Genomic DNA, 14,863 nt, shown 5'->3' with positions numbered 1-14,863 from the left:
CAAAATAGCTCAGGAAATGAGTACACTAAACCTCTTGCAAAGGACATCATAAATTACATAATCTTTAGTAATATTCAGTACTTTTAAGCTTGATACCAAAATGGTATTTTAAATGTGCAAAACATGAAAAGATACTTGGATTTTGTAGAAATTTGCATGCTATTACTTCTCACAACAATGTCGTTTCAGAACTTTTATAGTGAGAATAAAGTTATATACAGTACATACAATACACACAGCATTCTGATGCACTAGTGGGCACCGGAACAATACACTCATGATGGATAAAATAATGGATAATATGACTACTGTTATTTTTCAGTAACACAGGCGGACACTGAAAGGTAAAGGCAAAAGGAACATTAACACAGGGTTAACCTGCAGAACTGCAGGATGCATTATATTTCAAGCGGACTAAAATAATAATCCGTGCGTGAATTCATCATGAGGGCTGACAAAAGGCTCAAATGAGCGGGCAGCCGGCCACGCCTGAGCAAAACATTGTACGGTAACGTAAAGTACAGCACAGCACAGTACAGTGGAGTACGGTACTCCACTGCAAGTTCTCTGCACTGTTTCAATTGAAACATTCACGCGACAATGTAGCGTTTCAACACTTTCAACACCAGGCGCCCACACAAGAAGTGTTCCGCTCCCGCTCCGGATAACAGAAATAGGGAGGAAAGAGCCGAAAGACCCCCCCCCCCGCGCTGGTGGGGGTTGGTTGCGCGCGCGCCAACACGATCTCTCGCGCGCTGATCCTGGAGGAAACGCACACACAGTACGTACATTCCTAAGGGACGCGGCGTTCTCGCCGGCCACGCGCCGAGGTGCCGCAGAGCCGCGGGGACACGCACGTGCTAAATCTGACACGCAGAGATTCCAGGCAGGGAGATCCCGCTTCTGTCGCCGGTCATCCATAGGATTAGGGAGGAACCCGCCCCCCCCCCCGCAGCGCAGCGCAGCGCACGCTTGACTCTGTCTCACTTCTTTGGGATCACCAGTTGATTCCGCCCTTAAAAGTTGGGGGCCCCAACTGAACTGTCCCGGGACTCGTCTCCGCTCCTCGCGCCGCTCCGTGCGTAAAAAGCGCGCGTTTCGACGCGTGGGGGGGGGGGGTATCTCTGACTTGAGCCCCCGCTCTCCAGGTTCCCGCGCTAATAGCCCCCCACGATGACCGCCTCCACCTCTTTGGAGGGCCGCCTGTCCGTCACCAGGAAGTTTATCATGCCCTCCGACTTGATGAGCAGATTGCAGCCCAGGAAGAAGATGCCGAAGACGACGGTGAGCGAGAGCACGCACATGACGGCGATCTGCACCACGCGCATGATGAAGAGGCTGCGCTCGTCCGGAGCGGCGCCGCCGAAGCCGTCATCCGTCACCACCGAGGAGAAGTTGCAGCAGCGCAGGAAGCCCTCGCTGCGGTTCGAGAAGAGCCCCGGGTCCGAGTGGTTGAAAGCCGACGAGTTCATGATCCGAGGCTCCCCAGCTCTGCGCCCCACTTTTACACTTGTGCAGACTTTTCACCAGGCTTTTACACTTTCGAAGAAAAGAGCAGCGAAGCAGCGCTCGGTGCTGCACTGCTATGAGGAGCCAGTGGGACAAGTCGTTTCGCAGTGGTCATCGGGCCCCGAGCTGACTTGTTGCTGCCGGAAAGTACACTTCGGGGTGCGCGCTGCGCTCCCGCCGTCTCGCCTGTTATACCTGGGCGGGTGAAACCATTCCGGCACAGAGGAAGGAGAGCGCGCCGGGCTCCGCGGGGAACGTGTTCGGTCAAGCAGCGCCCCCTAGCGGCGCTCTGCGAGAACGTGGCCCGTAGAACATTGCATTCAGGATCAGGGCCTCGCAGCTGTACCCAAGTCTCCGTGGAAGTTGAATGGAAACGAGGCAGCACAGGAATTAAACTTGCAAATTAGCAGCTGATTTGTTCTGAGCATTGTGAACATGTACATTTGTTCATTTAGTAGATGCTTTGCTCCAAAGCGACCTCCAGTGAACTCTAGTATTATCAGCTCATACACCTTATTCACCAAGGTGACTTACACTGCTAGATACGCTACTTACACAGGGTCACTCATCCATACACCAGTGAAACACACTTTCTGTCAGTCACTCGCACACTATGGCAGATTTTTTTTTTAAAGTCGTCTGTCCACTCGAACATGTCTTTGAACTATGGGAGGAAACCAGAGCTACCGGAGGAAACCCACACAGACACAGGGAGAACATGCCAACTCCACACAGACTGAGAGGGGATCAAACCTAGGTCCTCTAGCTGTACCACCGTGCCCAACAGCAATAATAATAATAATAATAGAGGAGCTAGCACGTAACAATTAATATATGAATAACTATATATTCATAGAAAAAGATCACACTCTAAGTTGCTTTGGAGAAAAGCATCAGCTAAATGAATAAATGTAAATCTAAAAAACAGAGATCATTGTGCGAGTCAGTGCTATTACACGAGATGAACGGAATTTAGTTCCAACCTCAGCTTTTCACTGACATCTGCTGGATGGATACAGTATAGGACTTAGTGTTACATATTAACATTATGCTGTGTCCCAAAGTTTTCCTCACTATTTTTTTGTAATTGGCTTCTAATATAATTTCTAGAGATCTGTTCCTTTCAGAACATTTGTCATACAGTGTCATCCATTCATTATGGACTTTTTACTCATTTTTCTGTTTATATGTCCATGGTGACAATATAGCATCAGAGGTATAAAGCCTTGCTGTCTGAACTCATTGTGAGTATTTACATTTTTTGGTTTAGCTGATGCTCCCCCCCCAAAGCAACTTACAATGTTAACCTACTTTTTTACATTTATTTACCCATTTACACAGCTGAGTAATTTTCCTGGAGCAATTTAGGGTAAGGACCTTGCTCAGGAGTGCTACAGCTAGAGAGGGATTTGAACCTGTGACCTTTGGTTGGGTTCTGCCCTTCCTTTTTATAATGTCTTGCCAGTCATCTGCGAGTGAACATCTGAATGATTAACGCAGCATATTTTGAGTGCACTCTTCCAGGTTAAGATGTTCAGGTTCACCCACAGTGTGTGAGTGACAGAGAAAGTGTGTCCCACTGATGTATGGATGAGTGACCCAGCGTAAGTAGGGTATCTCGCAGTGTAAGTCACCATGGTGAATAAGGTGTGTGGGCTGGTAACACTGCATAGAGTTCATTGGAAGTCGCTTTGGAGAAAAGCATCTGCTAAATGAATAAATGTACTGTAACTGTATTGTAAGTATAACTGTACTGTACCTGTAACTATAGCTGTTTTGTGCTGTAACGGTACTAAAGTAAGGAGACTCAGCAGCGGGTGTTTTTGTGAGATGAAAGCGTCTAAATTGCTGTGGAAAAATGCGTTTCTCTCCAAGTCTACTTCGCCTTCTCTGTAGGTACCGACCCCACACCCGCCTGCTTTTCCTCCTCCCGCTGAGCGGCCCGAGCGCGCAGTGAGCGCCGCACACAGCTCGCGTACCGCACGCAACGCACAGCAGAGGGCGCTGTTTCACACAGACTGACCACGTGAGTCCTCCGCACCGAGCGAAACACCGCAGCGGCCTCGGTATCGCGCGCTACCATGTTTGTTAGGGTTGGTGTACGACGCTCCTGAGGGAATCTGCTTAGTGCTACATTCACACACCTTTTACCAAAATCACAGCGCAAAACTTTAAATGTGATTTTACTCCTCTGCTCAGCAGCACTGATTCAACTGTAGTGATTTTACCCTAGGACAGGGTACAAAAGCTGGACCCCAGCTGAAACTTACAAATTGTGTTCTGTAGCTTTAAATTAGGGTTAGGGTTAGGGTTAGGGTTATGGTTAGTGCCTCTGCCTCTGTGTGACAGAAAATGTCACCATATGATTATTGCTGAGGTTGTTCTGAAATTAATCATTTCGAACAAGGTTGGAAAGTTGAGCCAATATTGCTGTCAATTGTTTTGAAGGAGAGGGGGTGCGGTGGCGCAGTGGGTTGGACCGCAGTCCTGCTCTCCGGTGGGTCTGGGGTTCGAGTCCCGCTTGGGGTGCCTTGCGACGGACTGGCGTCCCGTCCTGGGTGTGTCCCCTGCCCCTCCGGCCTTACGCCCTGTGTTACCGGGTAGGCTCCGGTTCCCCCGTGACCCCGTATGGGATGAGCGGTTCTGAAAATGTGTGTGTGTGTGTGTGTTTTGAAGGAATTTTTGCCACCACAAAGACAGTTTAGATGAAATGCAGTGGTGACTAATCAGCTGAAAAGGACCCCCTTGCTTGACTGGATTGCACTTTACTCACAGTACTGTTTTTCCACATCCTTCATTGCAGTACTGTACTCCGTTTCAAAAGTACACTCATGTGTACATGCAGTTTACGCCTTTGGATTTTTTACTGTAAACTCAACTTATCCCAAAGTAAAGAGGCTCCTTATGAATATGATCATTATTTGTATTTTGCAGAGGAAAAGTTCATAGGAACCTTGCAAGTTCTAAAAAATTAGCATAGTTAAGATGGCCACAGTAATACAAAAAATACACGTTAAACTTTTTACTCACATTAATAATGGTCAGGGGGGTGCGGTGGCGCAGCGGGTTTGACCAGGGCCTGCCATAAGGGGTGGGTCTGGGGTTCGTGTCCCGCTCCGGGTGCCTTGCGGCAGAGTGGCGTCCCGTCCTGGGTGTGTCCCCTCCCCCTCAGCCTTGCGCCCCATGTTAGGTTCTGGTTTACAGCGATCCCGCTCGAAACAAGTGGCTTCTGTCAGTGTGTGTGTGTGTAATAATGGTCATTAAAGTACTTTTAAAAAACATAGTGCAGTGTAGAAACTCACTGATCACTTTCCTTATATCATGCAACAGTTATATTTGTTCCTCGCTGAATAAATGTTTAGTTCTTGGGCTAGGTGTGAGAAAGGGGACAGTTAGTGAAACACTTACGATATAAAGCCTTGGATATGAACAGCGTGAGTGTAATTACAACATAACTGTAATTGGAATGTGCATGTGTGAACTGAAAACTGATTTCTCTCTTGTAACAGTTTATGCATTTAGATATACGAGGACATTCCATTAATCTGCGCATTAGACTTTAGACCTTCTGAATAATTTTATCATTTATGTAAGCCGTTTGGACTGGTTTTCTGAGAAAAGATTCGGGTTTTGCTCGGCCTAAACTAGACTACTACTATGAATTCTAATTGAAGTTCATTTCATCCTAGGAGTTGGCTTAATCTGTATCTGGAAAACCAGCCCTTTAGTATTATTTTCAGAATTAATATAATTTAAAAATATTTTAAAAAGGGAACAGTGGATGCAATCAAACAATCTGACTTTTGGCAATAACGTCTTCAAATTTGCAGTCTTAGTGCAGATGTGAAGTATTTACTATGAGCACACACAAACATTTTCAGAACCACTTGTCCCATACGGGGTTGCAGGGAACCAGAGCCTACCCAGTAACATAGGGCGTAAGGCCAGAGGGGGAGGGGACACACTCAGGATGGGACGCCAGTCCGTCACAAGACACCTTAAGCAGGACTCGAACCCCAGACCCACCGGAGAGCAGGACCTAGTCCAACCCACTGCACCACCACACCCCTGTTATTTACTATGAGTATTTTACCATAATTCAACACTGTTAGCATCAATGTATTACATCTTCAGTACAAAATAAATATTAATAACAAATAACAAAAATTAACAGTTACAATATAATTAACTGTTGTAAATGTTAATTTATGGTAACTGAGATGTACATTTTACAGTATTTATGAAAAGTTGTGTTCTCAAATGCTGAAAAATTAGTACAGAAATATATGTAAAATTTTATTTAAATGAGGCAGAAATTAAAATAGTAGCTGTATTTTTTCATTGTTTTTACATTTATGAGCGGTGTCATTTATTCTAAAGAATTGAACATCTAAAAGCTGCCATATATTTGTAGAATGAGAAATAAATGTTATTTTTTGTCAGTTCAAATATCATGACAGCCACTGTTTGGAGAAAAAAAACTGCAAAACACAAAAACTTATTTTAATAAAACACAAAAACCTGAATTTAACATGATGACAAATAAATCCATGTGGAAGGTGATTCGGTTTGATGAACAAGGGCACAAGTGATGCGCTTAAATATGAGGCATCTTGAAGTTCAAAATCTTATTTATTAGACAACAGATCTTTTGTTGAAAATATGAAAGAGAATATGAAAGAGAGAAGACAAATAAGACCTACAATTCGTTCTCAACCATTACTGCTCCCAGGGGATTAATGAATGTGGGAGCAAGAATGGATTCTGTGATTATTAATTACTCTGAAAGCTGGTTTAAAGGGAGGACGGGAAGGATTTAAATTAAATTTGTATTTAATCAGCAGAGGATATTTTCGACATATTGATTATTCTGGCTACAGTTCCTGTTGTCGCATTTTATGTAACTAAAAAAGGAGTAAAATTGGACACTATGTTTTCTTCCGGCATTCTGAAAAAGATCAATAGATTTCTTAGGCAGTATATGTTTTTCTATATTTGTTCTTAAATATTATCTTCCATATCTTCACGCTGTGGCTTGTGACTTGGATTCAGTACAGAAATACTTCATTTCCCAAAAGCCTTTGCTGACCGGCTCGAGGGCCGTTTATTGATTGACATGCATTTCGGCCAATCAGAAGCTCGGACCGCGAAGCTGAAGTTCGCCTGCGCCCGGACACGAGCACTGGTTACCGTTATTGCTATCAGAGAAGGAGCGGATGCTGAGACGTCTCGCTGTTTCCGATACGATTCTAGTGCAGTCGACATAATTACTGATTTCGGATTCCCTTTTTCGTCCAGACTCTACGTCAGGGCAAAGCGGCGGCGGCGGACATAAAGGCGGAAAATAGAGCGAAATATTAAGTGCCTGTTTTTGTACATGATCTGAGATTGAGAAGCGGTTTCTCCCCCCTGCGCAGTCACGCACTGCGAGCGCCTCTGTGTCTGTTCACATCACATGCACATGTTTATCTTGTGATTTCAGCTTATACGTTTTTTATCGTAAACATATGCAACACGTTGTTGGCATCCAGAGCTTCAAAGAATCTTCCGGCAGAGAGAGTTTTTTCCCAGTAAGTACCGAACATTTCTGCATGATTTTTCGTGTGACTGGTGGTGGTGAGTGAGATTGATGGACACATGATGCACTACTAAAATTAATACATTGAAGGACAAATATATTTTGTCAGCACAAATTCATTTACATTCGGTTTGGTTGCCTAATTGGGAAAACAGTTTTTAAAATGTCATAAGTAAGTTGTGCCAGTTCCTGTACCAGCATTGTTTTAACTCTGAAAATATGTGGCTATACATAGTACCCTTTGGCTTTGATGTCTTGATATTTTGTATCGAAGTCTTAGCGTTGTTGAATGCCCTTCAGAATCTCCATAGCATAACTCGGAGAAGCAGATTCCCAGTTTCATACTTTTTCCTTCCCTCATTTCAGCCTAAGCCTTAGGTTGTCGTAAAATCGAAATCCATGAGAAATTTCCTGAAACAAGTTGAGGGGAGTCCATCAGCTGGGGGTTTCTTCACGCTTCGCATCAGAAGCCCACGTAAGAGAGTTATCAGAGCTCTGTGATTAGAGTCCTTTCAGATGTGACTTTGAGAATCATCCATTGTCTTCAGAAAGCGGCAGAATGAATGTGCTGAAATGGGATGAATACTTGTGATAAGAACGTTATTGGATTTTAATGGCCTCTGTCAACTTAAACGCATCATCAGAATGCAGATGCCTGCAGCTGTCAGGTGGGCTGTGGGTGGACAGTTCTGTAGATACTATGAGTGTGAAAGTTAGGTAATCTAATCAACTGAAAAAAGGCTCAGACCAAGGGTCGGACGAAGAGGGGAATGGAAGGTGGTGTAATGGTTAGGACTGTTGTCTTGTATTCTGAAGGCTGTTGGTTTGAAACCCTCTCCTACATACCTTACGTTACATTACGTCCTACTGCTGTAACCCTTGATCAAGGATCTTACTCTGAATTGGTGCAGTGCTGTGCTGCATAAATTGGTAAATCATTGTAAAGTTACCTAAAGTTTTCAGTTGCTTTGAAAAGAGGCGTGCGATAAGTAAAAGTTACTAATAGAGATTTTTTGAGTCACTGGAAATGTGAAATATACCTTGCAGTGGTGACCGAAAGCTGTCTGTCCATCTGTCGGCACGTGCAGTCTGCGCACACGCACGCACACACACACACACACACACAGCTCGCTGATCCTGCTTTCAGTGTTTGAAACCATCTCGTCAGTGTATCGAGAAGATCTCCACATGACAGACCTTTCACAGTCATGCCTGAACACTTGTGACACACTCTCCGTGTCGGTGCCCTGCGAGTGCCTTGGTGCTCAGGAGGCTGAAGGGGAACGTTTTGTTTGTCCTACACTTCCAGCATCCCGAACAGTTTTTGATCTTGTAGAGAGCAGCTGGCAGCGTAATGGTTCGAGCGACGACCCTTCACTCAGAGTACCCAGGTTTCAATCCCACTTCCTGCTGTAGTACCCTCGAGCAAGGTACTTACTCTGAATTGATACAGTAAAAATTACCCTGCTGTACAAATGGGTAAATGTTGGTCCTTTTTCGGGTGCTGAAAATGACTTCAATGGCAGTACTAATGGATGTCTGAAAATGCGGATAGTATCATTTTATGCATGTTTTCAGCTATCTTTCAGAACGCAATGTTTGGAATTTCATTGTAAGATCATTATTGATATGTTAGAGCAAAGACACATTCAGTGTTCCTATAAGTTGTGACAGAATTGTCTTTTTTCAGCACAGCATTCAGTGTTATGGACGCAAATTAGGCTTAACTACAATATAGTCAAAATGTATCGACGAAAGCAGTGAGGTTTAAACCTATGAATTTTACTGGTAGATGTGATTTTTTTTTTTTTTTTTTTTTGGTTTGAATAATTTTTTTCTGCATAAGATTTATTTGTAGTGCTTTTCTAAAAATAGGAACGATGTGAGGTGCAGGTGTAGGGATAGCGATAGGGTTAGGGTTAGTGATACAGATAGGGTCAGGATAGGGTTAGGGTTAGGAAAGGGAAAGGTTAGGGTTAGGGATTAATAGACTGGGGAGCAGTTTTTACAGCCCTTTTTACATAAGTTTTTTAATGGTTAACATGTGTTGCAAAGAAAAACTCTACTTCTTTATAATGCTAACTTTGGTCAGACAGTTTAATTATTCATTCTCAGTTATCAGTTGTCTTCTCACACAGCATGATGCCCTTCCATGCAGCCGGTTGGATTAAAAAAAAGCAGCTTTTTATGGAATACTGCTTGACCTGCCTTTGACTCAGCTGGTAGCACTAAACATTTCGGTAAATGTTTTGCTGAATTTTCTTCCTACCTTTCCCCCCCAGTCCTTTATGTGAACACCTTCTAAGTGCTTCATGTTTCCTAAATTTTACATTACCAGTATAATTCTACATTTTTTTTTTTTTTTAGAAAGAGGAACTACTAATGGATTGTCTAATGCATGGCAGAGGAGTGTCACAGGGCTCTGCTCTAGCATATTGCATTGTGTCATGTTATGTAGTTCTGTCACCTTGTGATCTGACAGTCCCTGCTTCAAATCCTTCTCTACATTGAGCTGATATAGTAAGAATAACCTGCTGTGTAAATTGGTAAGTCGTCGTAAAGCTGATTATGTATTGCTGAATGTCACCTTGGGTGAAAGTGTCAGCTGAGTGAAGGTTAATCATAATAATAATAATAATAATAATAATAATAATAATATTTCAGTGTTTTGGCAGTAACAGTCTGACAACATTTTACTCGTTTTACTCTGAATTTCCGTGTGCAGTGGTGGAAAGTAGCAAGGCATGTTCTTCTGGTTGTGAGTATGAGCTGATCAACATGGCTTCATGTAAATATGAAACTGTGATATAGCCACACCTCTGTGGTGATTACAGGAATGGTTAGGCCATAGGTTTGACTGATAGATCTCCTAACGGTAGATTGTGGAAATACCACCTGGCTGGCATTGTGCTTGAAGAATGTGAGCAAAACATACTCATTTAATATTTACTTTTACAATATTTTTCAGATTGGGTTTTAGTTTGGATCGTGTTGCCTAGGGAAGGGCACGTTTAGTGGACAGATTGAGAAATTTACAGATCCAGTTATTCTTGAGATTGAGTGTAACCGTCTGTTGGCTCACAGCAAAGGCATGTGAACCCATGAATATCTGATGAATACCTGTTCTTCTTCACAAGGTATTTCTATGGAGCTCAAAGTTTTAATTTTCTCCTAAAGCTGTGCTGCTCTGGATAGGAATTGATGCCTCTAAAATTCTGATTAGATAAAATGTGTTAATTTCTAAATAAAGATGCATTCCATACAAGTCCGAAAGTAGAACCATGGAAACTTGAGTCTAGGGCTTCGGTGTCTGTGTCCACATCTCTATCAAGTTATGTTCGCACTCAACAGTGTGTCCTTGGTTTTCATAGCTCAGCTATTCAAACAGTTCAGATTGTCTTCTACTGAAAGCGAAGGGATTTAAATATTTTGAGGACTCAACTGAAGCCATATGTCGGCCATTATACAGCTGATTGAGATTTGCGTACAGCATAGGGGCGTACGCCGCGATCCTCCCCAGTGTGTTCCTGAAAATGGGGTGGATAACGAAAAGGTGGATAGTGGGAGCCCGTTTCCCAGTATTCCTTATGGGGGAAATTAGAGTAGGTTCCCAGGCCATCCCGAAGACCCCAACTCTCTTTGATATCTAAAAATGATATAAAACACTTGAAATAACAACAACTGTAGTCATAATAAAACACAAAACAGTAGACTATATGGTATTTATTTTAGTTGCAGAGAAATATAGTAACAGCCTGCCCAGACCGTGCTGTCGGTGGCATTACGGAAAAACGGCTCGGGAGACGGAAGCGTCGGAACACACGCCTTATCGCGCCTCTGCATTGTTAGGCAGTAGCTCTCGCAGTGCGCACACACACCCGGCCAAAAGCTCTCAACCACAGAGCAACACGGAAGTCATTAATCCCCCATAATGCCCCACAATGGTCACCGAACCACTGTTTATATCGAAAGCAGCAGTGCTCATTATGGGAGAGCTGCCACTCCCATCGCCACCGCTTCAATGTTTTGTAGCGTTTTCTTTGTCAGTCTGAGTGAAAAAAAATAAGAAAACATGTTCTTAGGGGTTAATTTTAAGTTCTGTTTTTTTGTGGTAAACTGTTAAAGGAAGTAGGTGTGCTGTGACTCTTGTGGGAGGAAGTGGATGCTGAAGAAACTTGTATTTCCTCATGTCTCTTAGTCAGTAAGTGCTCAATTTTCAGTGAGTGTTCTCTCGTTTTCGCGTTGCTTCTGGTTCAGATGATGATGTTATTGCTCAGCCGTGTAATGTTAACGTTGCAGTCGGCTGCCAAAGACCTCCAGGCATCTTTTTCCCACGTCTTGCTTTCCCCGTTGTTCACAGTGGAATGACCTTCCTCCGCCTTCCATGCCCCATCGCCCTGCGGAGCCCCTGCCTGATCGCCGGAGCGCCTCCTCTCAGTCAGGGGACACTCTGCTGACACCGGGCTGGCCCTCTGACCCTGCGAGGCGCTCTTGGACACCATGCGCAGATTCGCATACTGCAAAGTGGTGCTGACCACCTCGCTGGTGTGGGTGCTGCTGGACGTCTTCCTGCTCCTCTACTTCAGTGAATGCAACAAGTGCGATGACCGGAAGGACCGATCCCTGCTTCCTGCCTTGAGAGGTAGCTCGCCGCCTTTGTGGCACCCTTTTATTGGCATGTGGGGAATTTTTAAAAGTTCTTCTGATTTCACTTTGTTATTAGTGTTCAGTGCTCTGTCAGACACACTCCTGACATGTGCTTCTCAGATTCATATCTCGCTTAGGTCAGCTGTTACGTGATGCCATGCAGCAGAGCTAGGTGTAAGCTGAAGGAGTGGAGCAGTCATCGCCTCTGTGACTCCAAAGTACTGGTGAAGTTGCATTGTTGTGGGTCACTCTGATGTTTGGTCCATCGCTCAGTCGGTGGAAATGAGAGCCCTCAAAATGTCCGAGATACTGTTTTCTTGAAGTCCAAGCGTAGGTGCAATTTATGGAGCGCTGCAAGGTATTTTATTTTTTTTTATATTCCAGAGCGTTCAAGAAACGCAGATCATGCAGGTTAGCATGAAAGTTCATGGTGTTCATGGTTTCTGGAAAGGCCCTGGTTGCAGCCATCCTCTAACACAGATTTTAAGATATATGCACTCAGTTCCTGTTGGCTAGAAACAGGGTGGTAATTTTGAACCTATGTTAAGATCACAGTTTCCTTTACTGTTTTCTCAGCTTTCTGGTTTCAGAAAATTCACCCTGGTACGTAGCTGTGCGGCTAATGTCAGACAGAGATATTTGTTTCCTTTCAGCAGTTGCCGAACTATATATAATGTGTGTAATTATAACTAACTACTTAAAAGGCCTAATGATTTCATTCATGTTTGAGAATAATCATCATTGTTTCATTAATTGTGATCATGATGATGATGATGATGATGATCATTATCATCCCTCTGCTTCTTCTAGTGAAGTTTTATGGCCAGTGATAGTCTAAATGGAAAGGCTGAAGTTCATAGCACACCAGAAAGGTGATGCCTCCCAGCCTTCTGCTACTCTTGAAAAAACGATTTTTGGGAACCCTTGAAGATGATTACTTGGTGTAGAGCGGCCTGTTCCTGGAAACCCTACTCGATTAAAGTTTGCTATTTCTCCTGGGAAAGCTGCCTCATAATGGGAAGATTAGCTGAAATGAGGTATAAGTCATAGCAGTGCCCAGGGAAGTCTGGATTAGTCCTTAGCTATCTGTGAAACTTTTTACTTGCTACATGAGGGTATTGGTATTAATAATGCCATATTTATTTTTATTTCAGCTATCTGAAATGTCGGAATACATTATTATTTTTTTTGTTCTGGAAATTAGTATCTGATAACATCCACAATCAGCAAATTGGATTGCTGGAAAGTTTTCCTGATTTGGTAGTTTGTGGATGTTTTATGTTGGTTTATCTCCTTCTCTTTAATTTGGTCATTGTTTTTTCTTGTGTGATCTCTAGGTCACATTGCAGTTACATTTATTCATTTCATTTTCTCCAAAGTGCAGAAAAGTACAGTGAATTCACATTAACACTGGGTGGTATTTTAGAGGTTTTACAGTGAAATTACCTGGGCTGTAACCTCGAAAATTTTGCCTCATCAGTCCATTGGTTTTATTTATTTATTTATTTGATGCCTTTGTCCAAAGACAATTGGCGAAGTGACTCATAATGACTTATAAAGAAACTAGAGAAGTAGGCAAATGTGAGAAGCTTTTTCTGTTATGCTAGAATTTTCCAGAATGACGGTTAGATCATTTTTATGCTCATTTTATTAATAAATGCAAACCAATATTCAAGGACATTTCATAACAAGGCAAAACAAAAAATGTCAAATCCCAAAATAGTAAAAAAAAAAATTAAAAAAAAAAATCACCAAATGTTGAATTGGTAACCAATGTGCGGCAAATTGGATTTCCAAACCCACTAGTATTTTAAGTGCTACAGATTTTTTGTACAAAAAATAAATATAATAAATCCTTCAGGGAAAAAGCACTGAAATCATTTTTACTGATGTTAACCTTGGCAAAGTGGCTCTGCAAATGCACATTTTTTTATCAAGTTAAAATACACATCATTTTCCACTCATTAAGCTAGACGAGAAGCTGAGGTGAGGGCTGAATTCAGCTATTCTAGCAAACTTACTCGTTGGCCAGGATGAACATCTGCTGGGGTTAATGTTGTTTTAGTCCACTGGTTAAATACATTTGAAAATCTGATTTTATTAGTCATGACAGTTTAAGCCTTCCCAGTTCACATGCAAAAGGGCACTGCTGCGTATTGCTCTACGCCGTTATGATATAAGGCGTATGAATTTTCCAGAGTATATCAGCATATTTACATTGCGAAAGGTTAACTTTATCAATAATCATAATAAATGCTCTTCCCCTTAGGCTTACTCCCTTAAGTAAAAATGATAACTAAACCCCATTAGCAACATCAGTACAAAATATGATATGCACCAAGGATTGTACAGTAAAAGTTAAACGAATTCATTACATCTCTGCAGATGATTCTGGAGCAGTCAGCTTATTTCTTTGAGGACAGGTGACTTATTACTCATAGGTTTGATATTGCTCACATCTGACAAATGAACCAAAGATACACAACTGCTTTGCATGAGGGATAACAGTTGAAGTTGGGTGTATTTTAAACACATTGCTACACATTTTGAGTCCTTACATCTCACAGTCTACCCAGCGACATGAAGGTCCTTGTAAAATTATAAAGGAGTGCAAGCATATGTGTACATTTCTGGCATATTGCATATACTTGCACGTGGTAGTTATTTTAGCATTCAGACAATATTTGATTTTTTTTTTTAATTTTTGACAGCCATACCACTTCGATGTGAATACACACACACGTTGGCTGAAGCCGCTTGTCCCAAGCGGGGTCGTGGTGAGCCGGAGCCTAACCCGGCAACACAGGGCACAAGACTGGAGGGGGAGGGGACACACTCAGGATGGGAATGTGAATATAAAAGTGATATATTGAATGAAAGGAAGGAGTGAAAGAATGTAAACCTCATCACAGGTTAAGCAGTTTTCCACTTATACCCCACACTGAGTGTCAGTAGTCAGGTTGTCCCACCTCTTAAAACCAAAAGCATGTTGTTCATGTCTGGTTCTCTCTGGTTTGAATCAGTAAGGTCCTATTTGTCTTCAAATCTGAATCACTTTGTACTGCTTGTTACTCATAATGAAACTGGGAACCAATATGAACCGTAATGAAAAAGTTGCCTTTGTGGCAC

At 42.7% G+C, this 14,863-nt stretch overlaps 2 protein-coding genes across 4 annotated transcripts in view; one reads left to right on the top strand and one right to left on the bottom strand.

The window, feature by feature from the left end:
* Nucleotides 1-1,117: 1,117 nt before the first annotated feature.
* On the bottom strand, nt 1,118-1,960 carry rprma (reprimo, TP53 dependent G2 arrest mediator candidate a). The gene has a single exon (XM_018741557.2). It carries the CDS (start codon nt 1,470-1,472, stop codon nt 1,158-1,160), a length of 315 nt encoding a protein of 104 aa, XP_018597073.1. The 5' UTR covers nt 1,473-1,960; the 3' UTR covers nt 1,118-1,157.
* A 1,387-nt stretch (nt 1,961-3,347) lies between these two features.
* Nucleotides 3,348-14,863, top strand: part of galnt13 (polypeptide N-acetylgalactosaminyltransferase 13) — a 36,598-nt gene continuing 25,082 nt past the window's right edge. For 2 of the 3 annotated variants that reach the window (XM_018741668.2, XM_018741666.2), the window contains exons 1-2: nt 6,706-7,079; nt 11,448-11,729. In XM_018741668.2, the coding sequence (XP_018597184.1) occupies nt 11,588-11,729 (142 nt within the window). In that variant the 5' untranslated portion in view covers nt 6,706-7,079; nt 11,448-11,587. Of the gene's footprint in view, nt 3,536-6,705; nt 7,080-11,447; nt 11,730-14,863 lie in introns of those variants that run through there. The other variant, XM_018741667.1, reaches the window with a different exon arrangement.

Source organism: Scleropages formosus, chromosome 12, assembly GCF_900964775.1.
Source record: "Scleropages formosus chromosome 12, fSclFor1.1, whole genome shotgun sequence".
In the NCBI taxonomy this organism is placed as follows: domain Eukaryota; kingdom Metazoa; phylum Chordata; class Actinopteri; order Osteoglossiformes; family Osteoglossidae; genus Scleropages; species Scleropages formosus.
Note: the sequence above shows the minus strand (reverse complement) of the source record. Positions and strands in the feature narration are given on the sequence as shown.

What these genes read in the sequence shown, in the direction of transcription:
- rprma (XM_018741557.2), bottom strand. Translation starts at nt 1,472, where the DNA reads ATGAACTCGTCGGCTTTCAACCACTCGGACCCGGGGCTCTTCTCGAAC.